Raw genomic sequence first — 25,440 nt, forward strand, 5'->3', positions numbered from 1 at the left:
AACATCGGAGAATCACTGACATAATCACTGACAAGTACTTCGAAAATGAAACTATTTAAATCTGTGTAAAGGCAAGACAAACTAAATCACAACAAGAACAATCTGTATTTTTCTTGTAAACATTTCTTTTGACAAAATTACCTAATAAATGGCGAATGATGTTTGACAGTGAACTCATTTCCTCCAATGCCGCATATAGCCTAATCGCTGGTGTCAGTCGCAAATATTAAACATGCAGGTCAGGAGGCGGGTCGGGTACAATATTTTATTTATTTATTTTGCGGTCGGAGTTGTGGGCGGGTTAATTGAAAACGTTGGTCGGGTTCAGGTTGCTTATATAAAAAATACCGTTTTTATTCGGAATTCGTTTTTAATCCCTGGTTTTAAACAATCATAAACATGAGATAATTTATAAATTATTGTTTGAATAAACGTTTAAAAATATTCCTTTATACAATAGTTTCATTTTCGAAGTAGGCTACTCTAAACTATGTCAGTGATTCTCCGATGTTAAATATGATCAATAATTATTTTATTTCGATCTACAGTGTAATAAAAGTAAAGAAAAAGATTAGCCTGTACCCCTAAATATTAGAGACTAAAGCTAATTCCTTTTTTCTTAACTTGTATTCTTCTAAAAATGATCAAGAATATTAAATCAACTTAATAGGCTGGGTTAACGACTTTTCTTATACAAACATAATAACGAATGCACTTCAAAACGAAGTTTTCATATATAAAATCAGGAATCACGAATATGACAAAATAATATTATAGACTATATATTAATTGTGTAGTTATAATAGTTGTGAATAATAGGAAATGATAGTGCCTTTAATTATTAAGTAATGTTTAATTTCGTTCGTTTCGCTCTCTGGAAATGTAAAGAAAAAATACAGTTTTTATTCGGAATTCGTTTTTAATCCCTGGTTTTAAACAAGCATATACATGAGATAATTTATATATTATTGCTTGAATAAACGTAAAAAAAAATAGTGCTGAATTTTATAATTAAGGAAATTAAACAGACCTAGGCATTTGAAAAGACATGTGAAATGTGTCTAATAATTCCAAAAAGAAAGAGAAGCATTGGACATAATCAAACTATTCGAGACATTTATTAGGAATATTTTCTTAACAATTAAGATGCTGCATGTGTTTATCCAGTCTAATCGAAGTGTGCGTCTCTAACCCGACTTTCCCAACAAAAATCCCACCCCCTCTCAGAAAATACATAAAGCTGACATTACTGAGCTATATGCGTTTAAAATTAGCCTATTAAAATGGTACAATGGCTTTGCTCAGTTCAACGTGTTGTAAATCGGGCATTTTGTCCCGCCTCAGCATTTATTCTACAGTTAATAACGCTCAACATTCAAAAGGTAAATATTATTCAGCCAATAAAGTGTAGATCTGTGTATTTCATAGAAAAGTGTGTCTAGTAGGCTACTATATAAATGACAAAGGTTTAATTGGCATCTTTATTTCAAACGACCCGACCGACAGCGACCCGAATATCATTAGAAATATTTTTGGATGACTCGTAACCGCGGGCACGCGCTCATTTCGGATCAACCCGCGCATCACTGATACCCGCACGACGGTGTAATTGACTTTCGGGTAAAGATAGGATCAGTCAAATGAAGAAATACAATAAATGTACAAATAAATATTACAAATTGAAAAACGATCGGAAAATAGTATTTTCTAATATTATTTGATGACAACAATACATTTGGAAAACAAAATACAGCCATTTCTGCTTTTTTTTTTCTTTTAAACAAAAAACTAAGTTGCACCCTTTTTTAAACTTCATCTTTCATTCCGAAATTTAATAATGAATGAACGAAAAAGTACACGGACCATTACCGTTCAGCGTTTTCTTACTCAAAAAAAGAAAAAAAAAAGAAAGAAAAAAAGAACAGAGTCTTGATCTGGTAACCTTGTTAGTCATAGCCAAGACAGCATCATCTTTTCTAGATTTTGGCCACATGTTTTAAACGGAAGAAAAAGCTTTAAATGCTTTAAATACATTAAAGTCTTTTTTCAAGATATTTAAAATATTTTGCTATATAGTTATAACACACTACTTGTGTAAAATGGCGTTTTGAGAGGAAAAAACATACGTCGCATTTAATTATTACATTCAGAAATAGCCAATGTAGCCTAAATCAAAATGCACAAGCATTATAAACACCTAGGTTATTTTATTCCCTTCTCTCCACAACATTATCCTTCACAAAGACTATAACAGCACTGTGAGGCACAGCTTGCGCGAATGGACTATTAAAATTAAGAAACCTTTATATTTTTCTTAAAATGTTTTTTATTTTGTTAATCAACAAGCTGCAATGTTAATTAAGGTAGCAACAATGTGTGTGTGCGTGGATCATGTCACAATGAATCAAAACCCAGCACAGTTTTCTCCTTTCCGTTTGTTAAGCTGTTAATGGTTTAAGTGAAATATATTTATGTTTTGGGCTCTGGTCCGCTTCTGCGCTTCTGTGCTGTTCACTGACTTGTCACCAGACTTTTCTATCCGATTTATCGTTCGTTCTCGAAACTGAAATGATCAAGACATTTCTCCGGAGCACAATAATGTTACAAGAAAGACTGTCCAGTTTAGCTCTTCGAAGTATTGAGAATGCCAGCGCTCGCAACATCCACATAAAATCTGTAGCCAAAGTCTTTGCACGCCAAAACGCTCGCGATAGACTATTTATTCCTGCTTGGATTTCAGTCTGATTGAAAAGCAATCAAATACGCACATTATATGATAAATGCTATTAATAATAACGTCAAATGCATCAATACTATGATAATTCACCACATTCATTACTGAGAGACAGACTCAGGTGCACAATAAATCATGCATGACATCACAGCTGGTGGGAGGGGCCCCGTCTCGTTCTTTGCGGGGGCCTCTAAGACTATATAGTAGAGAAGTAGGCGATTTCGGAGCTGGTGAGTCCTCTTCTCCTCTATTATTTGCTGTTTGCTGTCCTGCAAGTCTTGTTTTGTTTAATTAAATCTGATGATAACGAATTTGAGATTAAAGCCAGCTCTTCTGAATATGAATAGTGCTGTAGTAATGTTATAGATAATGTGTGTTCAGTTAAGAAAGGAAACTTTTACTCCAGATACGCCCTTCATTCAACCGGCAAAAACTATCACATTGTGTCTAATGTTTCTTCCGTTCATAGAAGATGAGTTGAATACGGAATTGTTCAGGACAAATAGAATTAATAAATTCCAGCCATTGTGCAACAAAAAAAAAAAAAAAACTATGTCCAATGATTAATTCAAATGGATGATTTTTACAATGTTGTTGTAAACACTAGTGGCCAGACTGACTTACTGTTAGATTATGTGTGAATAAGTCGTGAGAATAAGTTTTCCTCTGTCCCTGCTGTTTAATGTATTTCACACTTGTTTCTGTTTGTTTAATACATAGTTGGTTGGAATAACAGGAAGAGCTCATTGTTCACCCAGATCTATTTCTGAGATTTCATTGTACACCCAATATTGTTTTTGTTCCATATGACGCACACAGATCTTTTGGTTAGATGTATAACATCCGTTAATATTCCTATATATACTCTTGTATTATACCAATAAAGTTGAAGTAGGAAATACAGAACTTGTGTCTGTGTCTTGCTTCCTGGCCGTATCACATTGGGAGACTCAGAGTATAAGTTTGTAATTTGGGACCTACCTTCAATTTCTGAATGTTTTTGCCTATCATTTGTGGGTCTGTGAGATTAGTGGTCCAGCTGTGAAATTACAGAGCTCCAAGTCATAGATTGGTGGAAATGTGACGTCACTTTGTAGGTCGATCAGCTGTTGGCATGACACTGGTTTCCTCTATTCATTGTTATTTTGGCTTTTCCACACAGAGATTCATGTTGAGTGAAGCTCCTCCCACAGCAATCACACATTCAGCAATAAATGCTGGAATATTCCCATCAGTTTACAAGACGAGCATCAAATCATCAGGAAGAGCTGAAATCTGCAAATCTGAGTTTATTGAAGAGGACAGAGAGAAGATGAGAGATCCAGAACACACTGAAGATACTGAACAACAAACAGGTTGGTGTTGATTCTTCATTCTTCATTAATAATGCTGATGGCTATAAAGCTTCAGGCTGTTTTAGATTGTGTTTGTTGTAACAGGAATGATCTCTAGAGCTGTTGAATAATATTGCTGAATCATCAAATGCTTTGGGCCATATGTATAACGCCACTCAGAGTAAAAGCTTAGTCTTAAGTGTGTCAAAATTGCAAGAATGCTATAATTTGAGTCTTATTCCTAGACTTGTGATTCATAAAGGTTCCTAGGTGTTAAGACTAGGAGTAACAATAGATAAATAAGATAAGTAACAATAGTTACTTCATCAAGCAAGTTTTTGTTTGTAACTGGCCAAGTAAGAAAATTATTAACCTTTTATGTATATTAATGAATTATTCCACCCATGTGTTAAATGTTAGGTTACTTTCTGGGAAATGAGACTATTGTTATCACATGCATTTACTCCAATCTATCCAAGTAGGGCATTGTTTTACATTCAGGTATGCCAAAATCAGTAAAAAAAATCCAATATATGCCAGAGTTTAAGAGGTTAAATAAGATTCCAAAAGTAAATTAAAGCTGCAAGCAGCAATGAAAGGGCCCTCGCACCCGGGCTCACCACTGACCGATGGCTTAGGAAAACAGCTAAAGGTGGGCAGTGTGCTTTTAATACAGTAAATATAGGAGAAATATGTCAAAGTCATTTAAATGTGCCAAACTTCCTGCTGCCAGCTGGTGGCGCTATGCCTATAACTGATTATTGGCATGTAGATTTGTTCAGACCAGCACTTTTATCAAACAAATGAAGTCTGGTGCAGATTGACTTTGGTATGCTTGAGTTATTGAAAGATATAATATATCCTGCTGCCAACAGGTGGCGCTATGATCATATCTGAATATTGGCCTTTAGGTGTCTTCAGGCCAGGACTCTTACCAAACCTGTGAACTTTGTCAGGCTGCCATGGACACGCCCTATAAAGAAAACTCAAGATCTTCGCAATTTAATGTTGCAAAGGCCTTTAGATTTGACCTACCAAATATAATGTCGATATCATTAAATCTCTAGGAGGTGTTTGCTACAAGCCATTTCCTGTTGCCAACAGGTGGTGCTATGATTATGAGAGAATACTGGAGTTCAGATGTGTTCAGGCCTAGATTCTTATCGAACATGTGAAGTTTGAGGATGATTGGACAATTTATGGCAATTAAGTTATAACAACTTCTATTTCCATGGCGAAACTTGGTCAGGCCACGACAGACATGCCCTTTACCGAAAACTCAAGATCTTCGCAATTTAATGTCACAAAGGGCTTTAGATTAGATTCACCAAATTTGGAGTTGATCGGAATAAATCTCTAGGAGGAGTTCGTTCAAATACGAGTGTTGCAATCTAAATAAGGTTTGTCCAAGAAACGTCTAGGTTACGTAGGTAACCCTCGTTCCCTGAAGTAGGGAATGGAGACGTTACATATTGGAACTCACAAAAAAAAAGCCCAGTGAAAATTGGCGAGTGGTATTTCCATGCCAGACCACTCCCCTTCACATACGGGTATATAAGATGGTGGCATGCAGCCACTCATTCAGGTTTTCGCTGAGGAGGCGAGCTGTAGCGCGGCGTCAGCGTGATGTAGGGTTGTGTTAGGGGATGTAACGTTCACTACGACGTTACATATGGGAACAAATGAGGGATATAGCGCGTGGATCCCGTAGGAATGGCGCAGCAAGCCAACACCAGCCGTTCTCCCGCTCACCTGATGTCCATGTTAAGACACGTGAGGACACGGCCTGTATGCAAAGGTTGTAGAACCTAGCGAAGGTGTTAGGTCTTGCCCAGACCGCAGCTCTGCAAATATGTGCTAGTGAGGCGCCATGAGCCAATGCATAGGATGAGAAAACACTCCGTGTGGAGTGGGAATGAACACCTAAGGGGCATGGCTGTCCCTGGTATAAGTATGACAGGGAGATGGCATCTACCACCCAATGGGCCAACCTCTGTTTGGAGACAGCATTCCCTTTCTGCTGACCTCCAAAGCAGACAAAGAGCTGCTCGGTGCGTCTGAAGTGCCAAGTGCGGTCCACGTATATACGTAAGGCGCGGACTGGACACAGCAGCGCAAAGGCTGGATCTGCCTCGACGCCAGTGGCTTGAATGGGCCTGGAGGACGACGGAGAGATCCCAAGAGGGTACGAGGTGCGGTCTGGGGGGATTAACTCTTCTCGCACCTCTAAGGAACCTTGCGATCAGTTGGTGCTTACCAAGGGATGTTCAGTTGGTGCTTACCAGTTGGTGCTTACCAAGGCCTGAGAGGTCTGACGCGTCCCGTCCAGGAGCCAGACGTGCAGGTTCCGTAGGTTGGGGTGCAGGTGCCAAATTGTGCCTTTCCTCAAGGGGATTTTCCAGGGAGGGGCTGCCGCGAGGGAAATGAGGTCTGGAAACCAGGTCCGGATGGGCCAATATGGCGCAACCAGCAGAACCTACTCCTCGTCCTCCCTAATCTTGCACAGTGTCTGTGTAAGGAGGCTCACTGGGGGAAAGGTTTACTTGGGCCCCGGAGGCCAGCTGTGTGCGATTGCGTTCCTGCTGAGGGGAGCCTCGTTGAGGGAGTAAAACAGCTGGCAGTGGGAGGATTCGGAGGAGGCAAACATCTGGGCCTCGCCGAAATGGCTCCAAATCAGTTGGACTCCACCTGGGGGTGGAGTCGCCATTCTCTAGGATGGGTGGACTGCCGTGAGAGCTGGTCGGCTGCACGGTTGAGTTCTCCTGGAATGTGCATAGTGATTTCACCCACGTCTGACAAATACAACAACAAATCTCGCGAGCCATGAGAAGCCAGTCGTCGAGATAGTTGAGGATGCGAATGCCCTTCCGCCAGACGGGGGAGAGGGCAGCCTCCGTGACTTTCGTGAAGACACAGGGAGAGAGGAACAGGCCAAATGGTAGCACTTTGTATTGATACGCTCGACCCTAGAAAGCAAACCATAGGAAGGGTCTGTGTTGAGGTACGATCGAGACGTGAAAGTAAGCGTCCTTCAGGTTCCAGGATGGGTCTTAGCCCACAACTGTTTTTGGGCACGATGAAGTAGGGACTGTAGAACCCTGACTTCATCTCGGCTGGAGGGACAGGCTCGATTGCATCCTTCGCCATTAGGACTGCAACCTCGGCATGCAGTAAAGCGGCATGTGTGTCCGAGTGGACAGTAGTGTATAGAATGCCTCTGTACCTGGTCGGACGCCTGGCGAACTGAATCGCATAGCCCAGACGTACCGTCCGAATCAACCACTGCGAGGGGCTGGGAAGCTGAAGCCAGGCTTGAGGGGGAAGGGGAAGGGGACTGGTCCCAGAAGGATAAACGTCCTTGAAAAAAGTCTGACTACACTGGGCACCACTTACCTTCTTCCCTGTTTCCCGCGCTGGTGGTATCAGGCTCCGAGTCCAATTCTGAGGAACTTTTAGGGCGTTGCTCGAGAAGGGAGCTCGGGGCCGAGACCCCAGAGGTGAGGAAATTGGCTCTTTCTGTAAAATTGTGGGTACCGCCAACCCGTAGGTCGACGGCGGCATTTGAGTACACAGCAGCTCCCGGGCCTCTACCGGATTGGGGACGTGGGTGTTGTCGTCCCCCAAAGAGCAATCTCCTCCACCTCTGGGTTGCGCGTGTCAGGGACGCTCCGCAGCTCTTGTGTTTCTGGCCGGTCCCTGAGACAACAAGCTACCAGTCTGGCATCGTGAGCCTCGGCAGGGGACAGAGCTGGTTTTCTGGAGGCCGCAGGGGGGCGCCCTCGGCGACGAGCATGCGGAGGTTGAGGCCCCAGAGATGGTAGATGGTAGCTTTGCGGTGGGGCAAGATGTGTTTAATCGCCTGAGTCTGCTTCTGAACTGCCGAGAACTGCTGGGCAGCTGTTCGCTGGTAATGCAAAGACTTTCTTGTTGCTGTGAGAATGGCAGCCTACAGGATCTCGCTGGCGGCTGCCAAAAGCTCTTTTTTTTTAAATTGCTCTTTTAGATTGGCAGCACGCCAGCAGAGAGAGTGTGAACTCTCAATCAGGAACTCTTTTCTATATTCGTCTGTTTGTAGACAGGCTCGGCTCATGAGGCTCCGAAGCGAAAATCTGAATGAGTGGCTGCATGCCACCATCTTATATACCCGTATGTACGGGGGAGTGGCCTGGCATGCAAATACCACTCGCCAATTTTCATCAGCCTTTTGAATAAGGCTCGGAGATGATTGGTCTCTCAGGAGGGTTCCCATATGTAACGTCGTAGTGAAACGACTGAAGGGGAACTGATTTTGTTGCTAGGCTTTTGAATAAAGCCTCAAAAGGGGTCAGGAAGTCACTAAATTGGCAACATTGACATTGTCTGTGGTGTTTAGTATTGCTCTTATTCACACAGACAAAACCGTTAATGAAACCTCACAATTATTAGATTAAACAATGAAAAAACATAAGCAAGGAAAATAATAAGAAAAATAAAAACATGACATAATACAAATAAACATATAAATGGTAAATGATAAAACAGTCGAGCAGCAAATTATATAATCATTAAACGACTAATGATTATAAATGATTATATACATAAATAATTGTAAATGAATAAAAATGAGATAAATGTATGGTTGCTCTCTTGATGCAACACACACAATATAGTATTTGAGGATCCTCAGATCCTTCATGTTGTTGATCAAACTCATTTAATAGCTCTCCCTATTGAAACATGAGATTTGTGCCTATAATGCTTTAAAAATGTAAGATCAATGTAAACGTTTCAGGAACTTCAGGAATTTGTAAAACTGCATCAAAATGTTCAGAATTTTCTAATGCAATTCTCTGCTTTCCGTTGTTATATCAGAGTTAATTTTTATGTCCTCTCACTTTGCGTCCTTTCTTTTTTTTTTTGACAAATTTACTGTATTAACTTTTGTTTCAGAGTGGATTGAAGACAATGAGGTGAAAGAAGAACTGAGTGAAGTTGAGGAGAAAGATCATGTCAGAAGTGGAGAAAAACCCGAACAGAAAGATTTAAAGAAAAGAAGAGACAAGAAGTCTTTCACCTGCACTCAGTGTGGAAATAGTTTCAGATACAAATGTCAACTTGATGTTCACATGAGAGTTCACACTGGAGAAAAACCGTTCTCTTGTGATCAATGCGGGAAGAGTTTCTCACAATCAGCAACCCTTAAGGGTCACATGTACATCCACACTGGAGAGAAACCATTCAGTTGTGATCAGTGCGGGAAGAGTTTCTCACAATCATCACATCTTAAGAAACACATGAAGATCCACACTAGAGAGAAAATGTACACATGTGATCAATGCAGGAAAACATTTATGTGTGCTTCATACCTGAAGAATCACCTGGGAGTTCATTCAAAGGAGAAACCACATGTGTGTCATTTGTGTGGAAAGAGCTTTTCATGTTTACAATATTTAGAAAGACATCAGAAAAGACACACTGGTGTGAAAGAGTACATGTGCTTTGAGTGTGAGAAGACTTTTACTACAGCTGCAATTCTGAAAGCACATGAAAGGATTCACACTGGAGAGAAACCTTACAAGTGTTCACACTGCGACAAGAGATTCAGGCAGTCAACAGGTCTGAAAGAACATAAAAGGATCCACACTGGAGAAAAACCGTACGCATGTGATCAATGCGGGAAGAGTTTTACAAAAAAAGGACACCTTACATCACACATGAGAGTTCACACTGGAGCGAAACCGTATCACTGCACTGAATGTGGGATGTGTTTCAATCGTTCATCTTCTCTACACAAACATACAAATAACAATCACAGTAAATAGATCATCTTCAGATCCAGCACTTTCAGATCTGATGCTGCGTCCTCACCAAATGTGACACAATAATGCATCAAACAATAGAATATAATCTGGATCAATCTGTCATTACAAGAGCCATGAGAAAGAAACATGATCTAAAGTTTTCACAGTGAATAAAGTTCATCTTCATCTTCAGATTCAACTCAGATCAGATCAACTCAAAGATGGAGTTCCTCCCCAAAGAACAATGTTTTTTGTTTGTTTTATTCCTGTTTATCATTGTGCTTCATGTTTTAAACTAGATAAAAAGTTTGTTAGCAAACTTTAAGTTGGCTTGAGAAAGCCTAGCCAGTAAGTTTTAAGTAGTTTTAAAAGCTTTTAGTTTAAAGAAAGTTTAAAGGTTTTCAATTTGAAATAGTTTTAGTTTGATTGATAAAGTTTGAAGATAGATAGGCTAGATAGATATAAATAGTTTGAAAATAGAAAGATTTATAGATATAAATAGTTAGAAGATATAGTTTGAATGTGAATAGATAGATATGAGGTTACTAGGGTACCCAGGGTGGTAGCATGATTAGCTAGTTGCTAGCATGATTTTAGTAAGACTAGCAAGTCGCTAGCATGATTTTAGCATGACTAGCAAGTCGCTAGCATGATTTACCATGATTAGCAAGTCGCTAACATGATTTTAGCATGACTAGCAAGTCCCTAGCATGATTATAACATGACTAGCAAGTCGTTAGCATGATTCTAGCAGGACTAGCAAGTCACAAGCATGATTATAGCATGACTAGCAAGTCGCTAGCATGATTTTAACAAGACTGGCAAGTCGCTAGCATGATTTTAGCATGACTAGCAATTTGCTAACATGATTTTAAAATGACTAGCAAGTCGCTAGCATGATTATAACATGACTAGCAAGTCGCTAGTATGATTTTTAGCATTACTAGCAAGTCGCTAGCATGATTTTAGCAATTACTAGCAAGTCGCTAGCATGATTATAACATGACTAGCAAGTCGCTAGTATGATTTTTAGCATTACTAGCAAGTCGCTAGCATGATTTTAGCACGACTAGCAAGTCGCTAGCATTATTTTAGCATTATTATAGCATGACTAGCAAGTCGCTATCTTTATTTTAGCATGACTAGTTAAGTTGCTAGCATTATTCTAGCATGACTAGCAAATCCCTAGCATGATTTTAGCATTACTAGCAAGTCGCTAGCATGGTTTTAGCAAGACTAGCAAGTCGTTAGCATGATTGTAGTATGACTAGCAAATCGCTAGCATGATTTTTAGCACGACTACCAAGTCGCTAACATGATTTTAGCACGACTAGCAAGTCGCTAGCATGATTTTAGCATGACTAGCAAGTCGCTAGCATGATTTTAGCATTATTTTACCATGACTAGCAAGTCGCTAGCATGATTTTAGCATTTTTTAGCATGACTAGCAAGTCGCTAGCATGATTCTAGCATGACTAGCAAGTCGCTAGCATGATTTTAGCAAAACTAGCAAGTCGCTAGCATTATTGTAGTATGACTAGCAAGTCGCTAGCATGATTTTAGCATTACTAGCAAGTCGCTAGCATGATTTTAACATTACTAACAAGTCGCTAGCATGTTTTTAGCACAACTAGCAAGTCGCTAGCATGATTTTAGCAAGACTAGCAAGTCGCTAGCATGATTTTAGCAAGACTAGCAAGTCGTTAGCATGATTTTTCGCATGACTAGCAAGTCGCTAGCATGATTTTAGCACGACTAGCAAGTCGCTAGCATGATTTTAGCATTACTAGCAAGTCGCTAGCATGATTTTAGCACGACTAGCAAGTCGCTAGCATGATTTTAGCATTATTTAACATGACTAGCAAGTCGCTAGCATGAATTTAGCACGACTAGCAAGTCGCTAGCATGATTTTAGCATTATTTAACATGACTAGCAAGTCGCTAGCATGAATTTAGCATGACTAGCAAGTCGCTAGCATGATTTTAGCATTATTTAGCAATGACTAGCAAGTCGCTAGCATGATTTTAACATTACTAGCAAGTCGCTAGCATGATTTTAGCATTATTTAGCTTGACTAGCAAGTCGCTAGCATGATTTTAGCATGACTAGCAAGTCGCTAGCATGATTTTAGCATTACTAGCAAGTCGCTAGCATGATTTTAGCAGATAGATAGATATGTAGATAAGGTTTGAAGATAGATAGATAGATAGATAGATAGATAGATAGATAGATAGATAGATAGATAGATAGATAGATAGATAGCTTAAAGCTTAATTGAGTATCAATGGCTTCTAGCAGTTTACATTAAACATAGTTCAAACAGACATGGACTTTTGGTCAATGAAAGTCTATGGGACCTTTTTATGATTTTTAATATTAATTTTTAAGAAAACCATAACTCAAAACAGTCTGAAAAGATATAGCACACTAAGTCTGAACAGTATGAAGATCTGGCCCGAGTTTGGAGTATGTAGCTTGAACGGTCTAGGAGGAGTAGGTGTCTAAATATTTTCCGCTCAGAAAAATAAGAAGAAGAAGAAGAAGAAGAAGAAGAAGAAGAAGAAGAAGAAGAAGAAGAAGAAGAAGAAGTTTAAATAGGATTTCAGTAAGTTGGCTTTCCCAAGCCAACTTAATTATATCACTATTACCCATATACCCATCTCTATTTGTAAGTCAGTAGGAGAGAGAGATCCAGCTCATCTTTGGATTTGCTTTGAGTAATTATTGATCAAATGTTACCATTTTTATTAATACATTATTTTATATTTTGATTTTTAATTTTATAATTGTAATATTAATATCTAAGCTGGTTTCAGTTGAGTGTTTATTGTCCGATCTCAAGGTTATGCACTTGTGTGCTTTTTCTGCCCTTCATGTCTGGATTTACCGACTGAAGACTTGCCTTTGTGTTGTGCCTTTCTTACACACCAATAAAGTTAAAGAAGTTACTTATGAAGTTATTTGTTTGATTTACCCAGTGACACAAGTAGTTGCAAATTATGTTGGAGACATGGAGACTGCATGCGTCTTTAGTTACTTAGAGGAAGAATCCATAAAACACTTCTTTTAAAGGATTGCACATTAGCCCAAATGTTTTGAATTGATACTGAACATCTGATATTTTAATCTATAAAATTAATGATTAAATGCTCTGGCAAAGATGTATTTTGTTGCATTTGGTGACTAATACCATATACACAAACAAAACCAAAAAAATAACAAGAACAAACTAAAACTAAAAATGATTACAGATCGACTAAGGTATAATATGGAGAAAAAAATATATCAAAGTGGATTTCGACGTGAAAGAGGAACAATGGATTCAATCGTTAACTTGCAATCAGATATTAGGAAAGCCTTGATTAATAAAGAAACAGTTGTAGCAGTTTTCTTTGATGTTGAGAAAGCTTATGATATGTTATGGAAAGAAGGTTTGTCTATTAAATTAGGTGGTAGGTTATATAATTGGATTAAAGAGTTTCTAATAGAACGAAATATGTGACCCTGGAGCACAAAACCAGTCTTAAGTCGCTGGGGTATATTTGTAGCAATAGCCAAAAATACATTGCATGGGTCAAAATTATTGATTTTTCTTTTATGCCAAAAACCATTAGGAAATTAAGTAAAGATCATGTTCCATGAAGATTTTTTATTAAAATTCCTACTGTAAACATATCAAAATGTAATTTTTGATTAGTAATATGCATTGTTTAGAACTTAATTTGGACAACTTTAAAGGTGATTTTCTCAGTATTTTGATTTTTTTGCACCCTCAGATTCCAGATTTTCAAATAGACGTATCTCGGCAAAATATTGTCCTATCCTAACAAACCATACATCAATAGAAAGCTGATTTATTGAGCTTTCATATGAGGTATACATCTCAGTTTTGTAAAATTTTACCTTATGACTGGTTTTGTGGTCCATGGTCACATATAAGGTAAAGGTTGGGGGAATATATATCAAGGAAAGGAATTATTGATAACGGAACATCAGCCCTTTATTATTTATAATTATGATTAATGATGCATTTGCTACCATAGAGAGAAATATTAATAAGTCACTGTCCGCAGATGATGGAGCTCTGTGGCTGAGAGGTTGTCAGTATTTTGTCCTGTTCTGTTTTCCCAGTGTTTTCCCCCCTCTGTTTCTAGTTTATATGGTTTAGTTCATTGCCTTTGGTTCAGCATCTAAGACACAATTAGGAAGACTGGAAAAGATTCATTCACAAGTTTTGAGAATCTGTCGCTGGGCTTTTTCTTCCTCTGCAGTAAAATCATGCTAGCGACTTGCTAGTCATGCTAAAAATCATGTTAGCGACTTGCTAGTCTTGCTTAAATAATGCTAGCGACTTGCTAGTCTTGTTAAAATCATGCTAGTGACTTGCTAGTCATGCTAATATCATGCTAACAACTTGCTAGTCATGCTAGAATCATGCTAGCGACTTTGCTAGTCATGCTAAAATCATGCTAGCGACTTGCTAGTCGTGCTAAAATCATGCTAGCGACTTGCTAGTCATGCTAGAATAATGCTAGCGACTTGCTAGTTGTGCTAAAATAATGTTAAAATCATGCTAGCGACTTGCTAGTCATGCTAAAATCATGCTAGCGACTTGCTAGTCATGCTAAAATCATGCTAGCGAATTGGTAGTCATGCTAAAATCATGCTAGCGACTTGCTAGTCATGCTAAAATCATGCTAGCGACTTGTTAATCATGGTAAAATCATGCTAGCGACTTGCTAGTCATGCTAAAATTATGCTAAAATCATGCTAGCGACTTGCTAGTCGTGCTAAAATCATGCTAGCGACTTGCTAGTCGTGCTAAAATCATGCTAGAGACTTGCTAGTGGTGCTAAAATCATGCTAGCGACTTGCTAGTCATGCTAAAAATCATGTTAACAACTTGCTAGTCTTGCTTAAATAATGCTAGCAACCGCATAGCAACACCTTAGCAACCACCCTGGGTACCTTAGCAACCGCATAGCAACACCTTAGCATCTATTCACATTCAAACTATTTATATCTTCTAACTATTTATATCTATAAATCTATTTTCAAACTATTTATATCTATCTAGCCTATCTATCTTCAAACTTTATTAATCAAACTAAAACTATTTCAAACTGAAAACCTTTAAACTTTCTTTAAACTAAAAGCTTTTAAAACTACTTAAAACTTACTGGCTAGGCTTTCTCAAGCCAACTTAAAGTTTGCTAACAAACTTTTTATCTAGTTTATAATTATGATTAATGATGTATTTGCTACCATAGAGAGAAATATTAATAAGTCACTGTCCGCAGATGATGGAGCTCTGTGGCTGAGAGGTTGTCAGTATTTTTGTCCTGTCCTGTTCTGTTTTCCCAGTGTTTTCCCCCCTCTGTTTCTAGTTTATATGGTTTAGTTCATTGCCTTTGGTTCAGCATCTAAGACACAATTAGGAAGACTGGAAAAGATTCATTCACAAGCTTTGAGAATCTGTCGCTGGGCTTTTCCTTCCTCTCCAGTTCCAGTATTGCAGGTTGAAACGGGGGCGTTGCCAGTTCATCTAAGAAGGATGCAACTGTTATTGACTTATTTAATAGGACAAAAAGACAATCATCCGATAAAAAGATTGCTTGAGGCAAGTTGGGAGCAAGTTTTTCGTTCGATCAGATAACATTTTAAGCTGTCATATGGTCGTGTTACAACGTGCCGCTCAGATGTTACAATGTACCCCACATACGGACAGTGTTGCCAGATTGGGCGGGTAGACAAATTTTGGGCTGCTTTAAAAAAATAAAAGCCGCCCAATCAGCCGCTTTTTTCTTCGCTTTTATCATTAGTGTTGTGTATCAGGTTCAATACGTGTGATGTCATCACGTATAGGAGGTCGGAGAAGAAAGTAAAGAGATGTACACAAACGGTCTGTCTCGTGTCTGATTAAATTCAGCGTCTTTAGCAAGTAAGCAAAGACACAACAATGGCGACGAGGACAGTTAGTAGATATTAGAAACTTAAATTTGAGAGAGAGTAAGTTTAACCTCGAAGAATGGACTCCACTGCAACAGTGCCGAAATTCGACTGTTACAGTGATCCGGCAACTTTGGGACCACGCTGGACGAGATGGCTGTCGGCGTTTGAATTGTTCGCGGACGGAAAAGGATTACTGCTGGGACAAAATGCAAATGATGCCACTAAACAACGGAGAAGGGCACTATTGCTTCATCACGCTGGCACGGATGTGCAGGATATATTTTCGACGCTGGAAAACACCGGGACTGTGACTGAATACGACGCGGCGGTGGCTGCTCTGAACGCTTACTTCGTTCCCCGAGTTAATACCGCGTTAGCAAGACAGTCCTTTTATCAAGTCACACAAAATATAGGTGAGACGGTACAACAATTTGTCACACGACTCAGACAAGCTGCTAAAGACTGTGGTTTCGGTGTGGACAGAGATAACCAGCTGCGTGATGCTGTTTTAAGCAAATGTGTTTCGGATTACGTAAAGAGAAAATTATTAGAAGAAGGAACTGAACTAACACTATCGCGTACACTTGAAATTGCCAGGCAATGTGAACGTGTGGAGTTACAAATGTCTGCAATACATATCAGTCAGCCTGGAAATGGGAAAGAAGCAGTACATCGAGTTGTAAAGAAAAGAGAAAACTACAAAAAAACAGTCACAAGACAATCAGGAGAAAAAAATGAGAAACTGTGTTACAGATGCGGACGACAGGATCATCTTGCTAAAGACCAAACATGCCCAGCAAAGGGCCAACAATGCCGAAAATGCAGAGGTACAAACCATTTTGCCAAAATGTGTAAAACCAAAAATGTGACTAGGCAGACAGCTAAATACATTGCGGGAGAAACGAGCAAAGCTCATGAAGATCAGTATGCATTTGTGGTGAAAGACTGTAACTCAAATAGATACACATTTATTGTTGGTGGTGTTAACTTAGACATGTTGATTGATTCTGGGGCCACAAGCAACATTATAGACGAAGAGACATGGGAGACATTAAAAAGCAAAAGAATTGTGTGTCATTCATACAAATCTGACAAAAAACTATATGCATACGCCTGTAAAGAACCCCTATCCATAAAAGGAGCCTTTACATGTGAGATAAAATGCGGGAAGCATAGCACAGAGGCTGAATTTGTGGTAATTAAAGGAAAAGGAGAGTCTCTATTGGGGAAAGAGACAGCAACCAAACTTGGAGCACTGAGAATTGGGCTTAACATAGCCACAATCAGTGATATGGCAAACCAAATTCAGGAACAGTACCCAGTTCTGTTCAGAGGAGTTGGAAAACTCAACACCAAACAGATTAGTCTATACATTGATGAGACTGTGACTCCAATAGCTCAACCAATACGCCGAATTCCATTCCATTTGAGAGAAGCAGTAGAACAGAAAATTCAGCAGCTTCTAGAATTGGACATCATTGAACCAGTGGCTACTGCCACCCCATGGGTGAACCCAGTAGTGATTGTTCCAAAGCCTGACAAAGACATTAGACTATGTTTGGATATGAGGCAGGCAAATAAAGCAATAATACGGGGCCGATATCCAATTCCAACTGTAGATGAGCTCCTGCAGAGCATGAATGGCTCATCAGTCTTCAGCAAACTTGATCTCAAGTGGGGATACCACCAACTAGAGCTTACCCCACAGTCCAGAGGTATCACCACATTTGCTGTACACAACGGTACGTACCGATACAAGAGACTGATTTTCGGAGTGTCATCGGCCAGTGAACAGTATCAGCATGAAGTTGCCTCAGCCCTCGCTGGAATTGAGGGAGTGGAGAATATATCAGACGATATTATCATACATGCTCCTACGCAAGAGGTACATGACCGGAGACTACACGCAGTCTTACAGAGACTTGTGAATTGCGGATTGACGTTAAATGGAGAAAAGTGTCAATACAACATGAATAAGCTGGTGTTCATGGGAATGCTGCTCTCAGAAAAGGGGATCGGTCCCACGGCTGAAAGGGTTCAGGCGGTGGTCAATGCGAGAGAACCAGAGACTGCATCGGAAGTAAGAAGTTTCCTGGGATTGGTGGGATATAGCAGTCGTTTTATCCCACAATTTGCATCCGTTACTGAACCACTAAAGAGACTGACAAAGAAAGACACCCCATTCGAGTTTGGTCCTGAGCAGAAACTAGCATTCCAGACTTTAAAGCAAAAGCTAGCTGAAGCAGGAACTCTCGCTTATTTTGACAAAAAGGCACTGACCAAGGTTATTGCAGATGCCAGCCCGGTAGGCATTGGAGCGGTGCTGATCCAAGAACAGAACGGAGAGAATGTTCCCATTTGCTATGTCAGTCGCAGCTTAACCGAATGTGAGCAAAGATACTCACAGACAGAGAGAGAAGCATTGTCATTAGTATGGGCATGCGAAAGACTCCATCCATACATATATGGACAAAAGTTTGATTTGGTCACAGATCACAAACCACTGGAAGCGATATATGGCCTGCGGTCAAAACCATGCGCTCGCATCGAGAGGTGGGTGCTAAGACTACAACCATATGACTTTCGTATTGTTTACATTCCTGGCGAGCACAACATAGCAGATTCGCTTTCACGTCTCATCTGTAAAAGAAAGGGACAACAAGCACACGAACACGAAGCGGAGGAATATGTAAAATTTGTGGCTGTGAATGCTACGCCAAGTGCGCTTACAACGAGAACTGTGGAAGAAGCATCAGCAACAGACAACGAATTGAGGAGAGTCAAACAGGCCATACAAACGGGTGATTACAGCGAATGCAAATCGTATACCCCTATTGCTAACGAGTTAAGTGTGATTGGACAGCTAGTGTTGAGGGGTACACGCATTGTAATACCACAGAAACTCAGGGCGAGAACTTTAAACTTAGCCCATGAAGGTCATCTGGGCATAGTAGGCACCAAACAGAACCTCAGAAGTAAGGTCTGGTGGCCTGCTATGGATAAGGATGCAGAGAGGCACGTAAGATCATGTCACGGATGTCAACTAGTTATGAAACCAGATAAACCAGAACCACTGAGAATGACACAGTTACCTGAAATGCCTTGGCAGGATCTAGCCACTGATTTACTAGGCCCACTGCCAACTGGAGAATCCATAATGGTGGTAGTTGACTACTACAGTCGCTATTATGAATATGGAATACTCAAGTCCACCACAGCCGATAAAGTCATTGATTTTCTGGAAGAGATTTTCAGTCGTCATGGACTACCCTGCACCCTCAGATCAGACTGTGGACCACAGTTTATGTCTACCCAGTTCCAGCAATTTTGTGAGACCAACGGTATCCAGCATGTGAAGACCACGCCCAGGTGGGCACAGGCTAACGGTGAGGTAGAAAGGCAGAACGCATCAATACTGAAGCGCATACGGATTGCTCAGGCAGAAGGTTTAGACTGGAGAAAGGAACTCCGTAAATATGTGGCAATATACAGAGCTATTGACCACAGCACTACAGGGAAGAGTCCTGCAGAGTTACTCTTCAATCGGAAAATCAGAGGAAAACTACCTGATTTTACCATGCCACGCAACGATCAAGAGATAAGGGATCGTGATGCTGAGCAAAAAGAAAAAAGCAAGTTGTATGCTGATCACCGCCGTGGTGCAAAATACTCTCAGCTAGAAGTGGGAGACCAAGTCCTAGTGAGACAGGAAAAGACAGACAAACTAACAACCCCATTCAACCCAGTCCCATTCACAGTTGTGTCCAGAAAAGGAAATTCCGTGACAATTGAAGATCCAGGTGGAACCCAATATAAAAGGAATACCACATTCGTGAAGAAATTCTTCAGTGAAAACACCATGGTCAATCCAGTGGAAAGCAAAACTGAAATGGAAACGGAACCAACCAAACTTGTGATGGATAAAAATGAGAAATTGATGTCTGACAAACAGCCAAACCAGAGGACACCACTAGATGGGGATATAACACCACAAACAAGACCAAAGAGACAAATTAAATTGCCTGAGAAGTTCAAAGACTTTATTGTTGAGTGACGTTGCTAATAAAATGGCATGTGTTGGAATGGTGTAATACAAACATTCTTGTTATGTTCATAAAGCATGTTTAAGGGTTATTGGATATATAGAGATGTATATGTTCCGGGGTCAAGAAGGACTTTTCTCATTACTAAGTTTGTTTAAAGACACTTTGAAATGTCATGTTGAGTAAGAGGATAGAACATGTTCACAATGTATCCTTGATAGTTCTAAAATACATGTTTAATTCTAAGTAAAGGGGAGATGTTGTGTATCAGGTTCAATACGTGTGATGTCATCACGTATAGGAGGTCGGAGAAGAAAGTAAAGAGAAGTACACAAACGGTCTGTCTCGTGTCTGATTAAATTCAGCGTCTTTAGCAAGTAAGCAAAGACACAACAATTAGTCATTGTTATTTTAATACCTTCGAGCTCAAAGTATCACAGTAATATAATGCGTAGCGCAGTCATCAACTCATTTTTGCTTAACGCAACCCTTACTGGTTTGGTTTAACAGAGACCTGTCAATCAATTTACGTCTTTTACGTTAGTGAGACGTGATGACTTGTGAGTGACGTTTTTTTTTTGGCGCTATAACGGGCAAGATTTTGAATACGCAGCTTATTCATTTATTCATTTGAAGTAATTGCGATGGCAAAGTGGCCTAAATATAAGTTACACGATAAAAAGTCTAAGTGGATTACAGGTGGTGAGAGATGAATAGAAGACTTCTAAATATCTAATTGTAACTGAAATAAGAAAACGTGGGTGTGTGCATGAACGTAAACGCCAGCTACATTACACTTTATTGTGCACTTTTTGCACAGAAATTAGCATATTTTTACTGTGGACATTGAAAATGATGCATGCGTTTTTCCAAGGGTTAAAGTCATCGGTTAATTTCCACTTTGAAAAGATCTTTGGACATTTTACGCATGTTTTCAGACCGTTTTGATCCATGTTCCTTGTGAAATTGATTTATCTTTATTTTATTTTGTCATTATTCTTTTTTCAAAGAGATAAAAATGGTCCTTGTCAACCTTGACATGGCAATAAAATTCGCATTATTTTGGCTGTTAAAATTTGGGCTGGTTTTTGTTGAAGTGGGCGGGTTTTGGTGAGCTTTTGGGCTGGAAATCGTCAACCCGATCTGGCAACACTGCCTACGGGGCATGTTGTCACATCTCACTTCCTTTCTTTTGAGGTAAATAACGAAAAACGTATACGCTGTAAATATGAAACAAAGCGATATATTTGTACTAGACAAGTGTGAAAATAATGTGGATGAAAATTGCACTCTGAACCCCAAGTGGATTTACACAAACCGCGAAATTCAAAAAGTGTTAGGTTGTGCCCCGCGCTCCCCTAATAGTATTATTATTATTAGTCTGAATAGTCTGGGTTGAGGGAAATTACAAGTGTCTGATTCATTGCTCACAGTAGATGGCGGTAATGCTCTATCTAAGAAGCGAGCCGCCAATAAAAACGAGAAAGAAGAAGAAGAAGAAGAGAGTTACGGTGAGTCCTCTTCTCTGTTATTAGCTTTTGCTCTGAATTCTCTGAGTTCAATGCAAACCTGCGGCGAGTTTAAGTCTATGCCAAGTTTAATTTACAAAGCATGACAAACAATGCAGACTGCATATGGATACAAAGTCTCAGCGGATCAAAAAAAAAAAGTAATATGTCTATGGTAACATATTAACGACTGGTGTAAAAAAAAAACATGATACTACACTAAAATTCTAGTTTTTCACAAAAACATTTCACATTTCAGCCTGAAAGTACTAAAAGGAAGTCAAAAAGAAGCTATAAAATTAATAATAGCATTAATTAAACTAGCCCAAATAAAAAAAGACAATAGAAAACGTAAATCTAGGACTCAAAACAAGTTTGTTAGAGGTGCTCTGTGGATGGGAAAATACAGTCGAAAAAGCAACAGGAACTCTTTAAATATTTTTGAATATTAAAAAAATTAAAAAAAAAATATTTTCCTGTTTATTAATGTTTTTACTCGTCATTTGAGCCGTTTTCGTAGGATTTATGCTATTTTTTAAATATATATAAATTAATAAATAATTTTTTAAATAGGTTTTTATACAAAAACTTGCTTTTTTATGTAAAATTAACTTCTACTAACATGTCTAAAAATAATATATATTTTCCTGTTTATTAATGTTTTTACTCGTCATTTGAGCCGTTTTCGTAGGATTTATGCTATTTTTTAAATATATATAAATTAATAAATAATTTTTTAAATAGGTTTTTATACAAAAACTTGCTTTTTTTATGTAAAATTAACTAATACTAACATGTCTAAAAAATATATATTTTCCTGTTTATTAATGTTTTTACTCGTCATTTGAGCCGTTTTCGTAGGATTTATGCTATTTTTTAAATATATATAAATTAATAAATAATTTTTTAAATAGGTTTTTATACAAAAACTTGCTTTTTTATGTAAAATTAACTTCTACTAACATGTCTAAAAAAATATATATTTTCCTGTTTATTAATGTTTTTACTCGACATTTGAGCCGTTTTCGTAGGATTTATGCTATTTTTTAAATATATATAAATTAATAAATAATTTTTTAAATAGGTTTTTATACAAAAACTTGCTTTTTTTATGTAAAATTAACTTCTACTAACATGTCTAAAAAAATATATATATTTTTCTGTTTATTAATGTTTTTACTCGTCATTTGAGCCGTTTTCGTAGGATTTATGCTATTTTTTAAATATATATAAATTAATAAATAATTTTTTAAATAGGTTTTTATACAAAAACTTGCTTTTTTTATGTAAAATTAACTAATACTAACATGTCTAAAAAATATATATTTTCCTGTTTATTAATGTTTTTACTCGTCATTTGAGCCGTTTTCGTAGGATTTATGCTATTTTTAAATATATATAAATTAATAAATAATTTTTTAAATAGGTTTTTATACAAAAACTTGCTTTTTTTATGTAAAATTAACTAATACTAACATGTCTAAAAAATATATATTTTCCTGTTTATTAATGTTTTTACTCGTCATTTGAGCCGTTTTCGTAGGATTTATGCTATTTTTTAAATATATATAAATTAATAAATAATTTTTTAAATAGGTTTTTATACAAAAACTTGCTTTTTTATGTAAAATTAACTTCTACTAACATGTCTAAAAAAATATATATTTTCCTGTTTATTAATGTTTTTACTCGACATTTGAGCCGTTTTCGTAGGATTTATGCTATTTTTTAAATATATATAAATTAATAAATAATTTTTTAAATAGGTTTTTATACAAAAACTTGCTTTTTTTATGTAAAATTAACTTCTACTAACATGTCTAAAATATATATATTTTTCTGTTTATTAAAGTTTTCACGCCACATTCGTGGAGTTTTTCTCTTTTCACAAATACATTTCACATTTCAGCCTGAAAGTACTAAAAGGTAGTCAAAAAACGTAAATCTAGGAGCGTTTCTTGTGCTCAAAACAAGTTTGTTAGAGGTGCTCTGTGGATGGGAAAATACAGTCGAAAAAGCAACAGGAACTCTTTAAATATTTTTGAATATTAAAAAAATTAAGAAAAATATTTTCCTGTTTATTAATGTTTTTACTCGTCATTTGAGCCGTTTTCGTAGGATTTATGCTATTTTTTAAATATATATAAATTAATAAATAATTTTTTAAATAGGTTTTTATACAAAAACTTGCTTTTTTATGTAAAATTAACTTCTACTAACATGTCTAAAAAATATATATATTTTCCTGTTTATTAATGTTTTTACTCGACATTTGAGCCGTTTTCGTAGGATTTATGCTATTTTTTAAATATATATAAATTAATAAATAATTTTTTAAATAGGTTTTTATACAAAAACTTGCTTTTTTATGTAAAATTAACTTCTACTAACATGTCTAAAAAATATATATATTTTCCTGTTTATTAATGTTTTTACTCGACATTTGAGCCGTTTTCGTAGGATTTATGCTATTTTTTAAATATATATAAATTAATAAATATTTTTTTTAATAGGTTTTTATACAAAAACTTGCTTTTTTATGTAAAATTAACTTCTACTAACATGTCTAAAAAAATATATATATATTTTCCTGTTTATTAATGTTTTTACTCGTCATTTGAGCCGTTTTCGTAGGATTTATGCTATTTTTTAAATATATATAAATTAATAAATAATTTTTTAAATAGGTTTTTATACAAAAACTTGCTTTTTTTATGTAAAATTAACTTCTACTAACATGTCTAAAAAAATATATATATTTTCCTGTTTATTAATGTTTTTACTCGTCATTTGAGCCGTTTTCGTAGGATTTATGCTATTTTTTAAATATATATAAATTAATAAATAATTTTTTAAATAGGTTTTTATACAAAAACTTGCTTTTTTTATGTAAAATTAACTTCTACTAACATGTCTAAAAAAATATATATATTTTCCTGTTTATTAATGTTTTTACTCGTCATTTGAGCCGTTTTCGTAGGATTTATGCTATTTTTTAATATATATAAATTAATAAATAATTTTTTAATAGGTTTTTATACAAAAACTTGCTTTTTTTATGTAAAATTAACTTCTACTAACATGTCTAAAAAAATATATATATATTTTTCTGTTTATTAAAGTTTTTACTCGTCATTTGAGCCGTTTTCGTAGGATTTATGCTATTTTTTAAATATATATAAATTAATAAATAATTTTTTAAATAGGTTTTTATACAAAAACTTGCTTTTTTTATGTAAAATTAACTTCTACTAACATGTCTAAAAAAATATATATATTTTTCTGTTTATTAAAGTTTTCACGCCACATTCGTGGAGTTTTTCTCTTTTCACAAATACATTTCACATTTCAGCCTGAAAGTACTAAAAGGTAGTCAAAAAACGTAAATCTAGGAGCGTTTCTTGTGCTCAAAACAAGTTTGTTAGAGGTGCTCTGTGGATGGGAAAATACAGTCGAAAAAGCAACAGGAACTCTTTAAATATTTTTGAATATTAAAAAAAATGTAAAAAAAATATTTTCCTGTTTATTAATGTTTTTACTCGTCATTTGAGCCGTTTTCGTAGGATTTATGCTATTTTTTAAATATATATAAATTAATAAATAATTTTTTAAATAGGTTTTTATACAAAAACTTGCTTTTTTATGTAAAATTAACTTCTACTAACATGTCTAAAAAAATATATATATATTTTCCTGTTTATTAATGTTTTTACTCGTCATTTGAGCCGTTTTCGTAGGATTTATGCTATTTTTTAAATATATATAAATTAATAAATAATTTTTTAAATAGGTTTTTATACAAAAACTTGCTTTTTTTATGTAAAATTAACTTCTACTAACATGTCTAAAAAAATATATATATTTTCCTGTTTATTAATGTTTTTACTCGTCATTTGAGCCGTTTTCGTAGGATTTATGCTATTTTTTAATATATATAAATTAATAAATAATTTTTTAATAGGTTTTTATACAAAAACTTGCTTTTTTTATGTAAAATTAACTTCTACTAACATGTCTAAAAAAATATATATATATTTTTCTGTTTATTAAAGTTTTTACTCGTCATTTGAGCCGTTTTCGTAGGATTT

The 25,440-nt window shown here is 36.8% G+C and overlaps 1 protein-coding gene across 1 annotated transcript in view; it reads left to right on the plus strand.

The window, feature by feature from the left end:
• LOC141326762 (uncharacterized) overlaps positions 1-25,440 on the plus strand; it is a 133,847-nt gene that overhangs the window by 23,091 nt on the left and 85,316 nt on the right. The window contains exon 3 of the mRNA XM_073835300.1: positions 9,264-9,804. Coding sequence (XP_073691401.1) covers positions 9,264-9,804 — 541 coding nt within the window. The remainder of the gene's footprint in view (positions 1-9,263; positions 9,805-25,440) is intronic.

This window comes from Garra rufa, chromosome 1, assembly GCF_049309525.1.
Source record: "Garra rufa chromosome 1, GarRuf1.0, whole genome shotgun sequence".
Lineage (NCBI taxonomy): Eukaryota > Metazoa > Chordata > Actinopteri > Cypriniformes > Cyprinidae > Garra > Garra rufa.